Source organism: Rhineura floridana, chromosome 7 (genome assembly GCF_030035675.1).
Source record: "Rhineura floridana isolate rRhiFlo1 chromosome 7, rRhiFlo1.hap2, whole genome shotgun sequence".
Classification (NCBI taxonomy): Eukaryota; Metazoa; Chordata; class Lepidosauria; order Squamata; family Rhineuridae; genus Rhineura; species Rhineura floridana.
The window spans coordinates 94,858,673-94,861,838 of NC_084486.1; the positions used below are offsets into that span (position 1 = coordinate 94,858,673).

At 52.6% G+C, this 3,166-nt stretch overlaps 1 protein-coding gene across 1 annotated transcript; it reads left to right on the forward strand.

Annotated features, from left to right (window-relative positions):
- Positions 1-1,683: 1,683 nt before the first annotated feature.
- SOX14 (SRY-box transcription factor 14) lies at positions 1,684-2,406 on the forward strand. The gene has a single exon (XM_061634419.1). The coding sequence runs from the start codon at positions 1,684-1,686 to the stop codon at positions 2,404-2,406; it is 723 nt and encodes a 240-aa protein (XP_061490403.1).
- The last annotated feature ends 760 nt before the right edge of the window (positions 2,407-3,166 follow it).

The window sequence follows — 3,166 nt, forward strand, 5'->3', positions numbered from 1 at the left end:
AAAGCCAATGGGCCCTTCAAGAACCCGGCCTCTTCAGGGATTCGAGGGAAATGGTTTCCATTTAATAAATATTTTCCCCAAGGGCATTTTGCGTTAGGCAGCAATTATTCAAAGAAAATAGGCGTGGAGGGGAGGAGGGAGGGCTCCTGTGGGTATTTTGTTCTATTTAGAAGCCAATCTTTTAATAGTTACAACAACAACAACAAAAACCAGGACAGAAAAGAGCTAGATTTAAAGCAGCGGCAAAAAAAATCAGAAACACATCGCAAAAGCGTAGGGGGGCAAATGTCTTCTTCACCATCCCCTCCCTTGCCGTTCACTTCACCTGAGAAAAACTCTGGGTTCTTTGGGTTCTTCTTTGTCTTTTCGCCAGTATCAACTAAATATTGAACCTTAGTTTAAAAATAAACGCAAAATAGAGATGGAAGTTTTGGTCTATCAACCCCCCCCCAAACTGCCCTTCCCCGCTGCCAGGCTTCTCTTGATGAATATTTATCAAGTGTCGTCGCTCCCCACCCAGCTCAGTCCCGTTCCTCCAGGTCGGCTGTTTCTCCTGGCGTGCCTAGACTCGGCCCAACTCCAAGTCCAGGGGGGGGGGGCGCTGGAGACGCCAGGCTAGCTACACGCCGGTCTGATCACTCTTGCTTTTGAAACAATCGCCCACTCGCCATTGCCTGTCATTCATTCCTCTCTCTCGGCGCCCCCGTCTCTCTCCATCCAGATCCGGTGCTGTTCTGGTAGGGAGCCCCAAGGAAAAACAACAAGGGTGCCCATGCCCTTGGCTCATGTTCTTGCCCCATTGATAAACTTACTCCGTTTTCTTCTCTTTCCCCTCCCCAATTAGGGGGAGGATTACAATCAAGCACTGATTCTTCTCTCCCCCCCCCAAGGAGCTTCCTTCACCCACTCCGCCCCAAAACGAGGGGGCGTGCGGACTTTTATTGGCTGATGCTATTAGTGCGCCGTCTAACAAAAGCGTCCCCTTTAATCCTGTGTCTTTAGTGATTTCTGCCCTTTCCCCCCTCACCCCTCCCTCACCCCTCCCTCGCTCCCTCCCTCGCTCCCTCCCTCGCTCCCTCCCCCTCCTCCTCCTCTCTTTTTTTCCTCCTCTCTCTTTTCCCGAAGGTATTCATTCCCTCGGTCTCTCTTTCTCTGGCCGCTGATTGGGCGATCAGGTTAGGGGAGTGAACGCCCTGCTTGCCGCTCTGTCAAGCTTGCGCGCCGTCCCAGACAGCCTCGTCTTTGAACTTCCCCGCTTTTGGCTCCGAGTCCGCTTCTTTTCCTCATTCCCTTGCCAGCAAAGCCAGACACCTTTCGCGTCGCCATCCCGCCGATCCCAGTTTCAGTTCCGTCGAGGGGACCCCACGCAATCCTCTGGAGAGCTCCCCAGCGGAGGAGGAGTCACCCCTGGATTGCCTTTGGCCTCGCTTCTTGGGCTTCTTTGCCCTGCCTGCCTCTCTTTTCCTGCGCTCTCTCTTTCTCCCGCCCCCTCCCCGCTCCCCAGCTCTCCACCGGGGTACCTCGGCAGGGACTGGATTGCAGGGAGAACTGGCATGATCAGCTGAGAGTTGGGGGGGTCGCCTCGGCTGGAAGGCAGGAGGAGGAGAAGCGGAGCCACCAAGTGAGCGGGGGCTGCTGGCGGCGGTTGGGCTGCTCGAGGAGGCGTCCTTCCCGCACACCACCATGTCCAAGCCCTCCGACCACATCAAGCGCCCCATGAACGCCTTCATGGTGTGGTCCCGGGGCCAGCGTCGGAAGATGGCCCAGGAGAACCCTAAAATGCACAACTCGGAGATTAGCAAGCGCTTAGGGGCGGAGTGGAAGCTGCTGTCGGAAGCGGAGAAGCGCCCTTACATCGACGAAGCCAAGCGGCTGCGCGCCCAGCACATGAAGGAGCACCCCGACTACAAATACCGGCCCCGTCGCAAGCCCAAGAACCTCCTCAAGAAGGACAGGTATGTCTTCCCTTTGCCTTACCTCGGAGACACTGACCCCCTAAAGGCGGCAGGGCTCCCCGTGGCAGCCACGGACTCTCTGCTCGGCTCCCCGGAGAAGGCGAGGGCTTTCCTGCCCCCCACCTCCGCACCTTACTCTTTACTTGACCCCAGCCAGTTCAGCTCCAGCGCCATCCAGAAGATGACTGAGGTGCCCCACACCTTAGCCACCAGCACCCTGCCCTACGCCTCCACCTTGGGATACCAGAATGGGGCCTTTGGCACCTTGAGTTGCCCCAGCCAGCACACCCACACTCACCCGTCGCCAACCAACCCGGGCTACGTGGTGCCCTGTAACTGTACGGCTTGGTCTGCGTCCAGTTTGCAGCCTCCAGTGGCCTACATATTATTCCCAGGCATGACCAAGACTGGAATAGACCCATATTCGTCAGCGCACGCCACGGCCATGTAACTCACAGGCAAAGTCCCATTGACAGTCCCACATAGAACAGGCGGCATGGAAATCCGTACATTGCCATAGCCGTGGCTTGTCGGTGGAATTGGAATCCCTGCATTGTGCATGTGCCATACGAGACTGCAGAAACAAAGATCTTTTAAAAGCCTAAGCGAAATCCTCCTGAGTACGGGAGACATGTCCCGGGGACCTGATTTCACCTGGGGAAAGACTTGTAAGACTCGGGTTTTTTTTCGGGGGGGGTGATGGGGAGACTCCGAGACTTTGTAGTCAAATCCAAAAACAGACAGACACAAGATATTTTTCTTTCTGCACTTGGGACTCAGAGGGGCCCGCAACTTGTAAGAATTGTAAATGTGTCAAACTTTTAATTGCCCTTTTGGCCTAGAGGCCAAACATCTTTGATTATTATTATTTATTTATTATCTTAATGTCTATGAGTTTGTATGATCGGATGTGAATCGGACTTGAATCCCTAAAATCCCGGAAGTATTCTGACTTAACGATTTCCTTTCTTTGCACATTAAAAGACAAGAGTTAGCTGTGTTATATATATCTATATATCTATATTTTACCATCCAGCACTAATAGATAAAATCGCTTTTCATGTCAAAAAGATTTTAAAAAAGAAGAAGGTCTTGGGAGTTATTGAAAAAAGGGGGAAACGTTTATATTTCAAACATGGTATGATCGTGTTTGCTTTATTTAAAACAGGTAGTCCTTCAATTTGTGTGAATCAGTGCAAGTAGACCTAAGT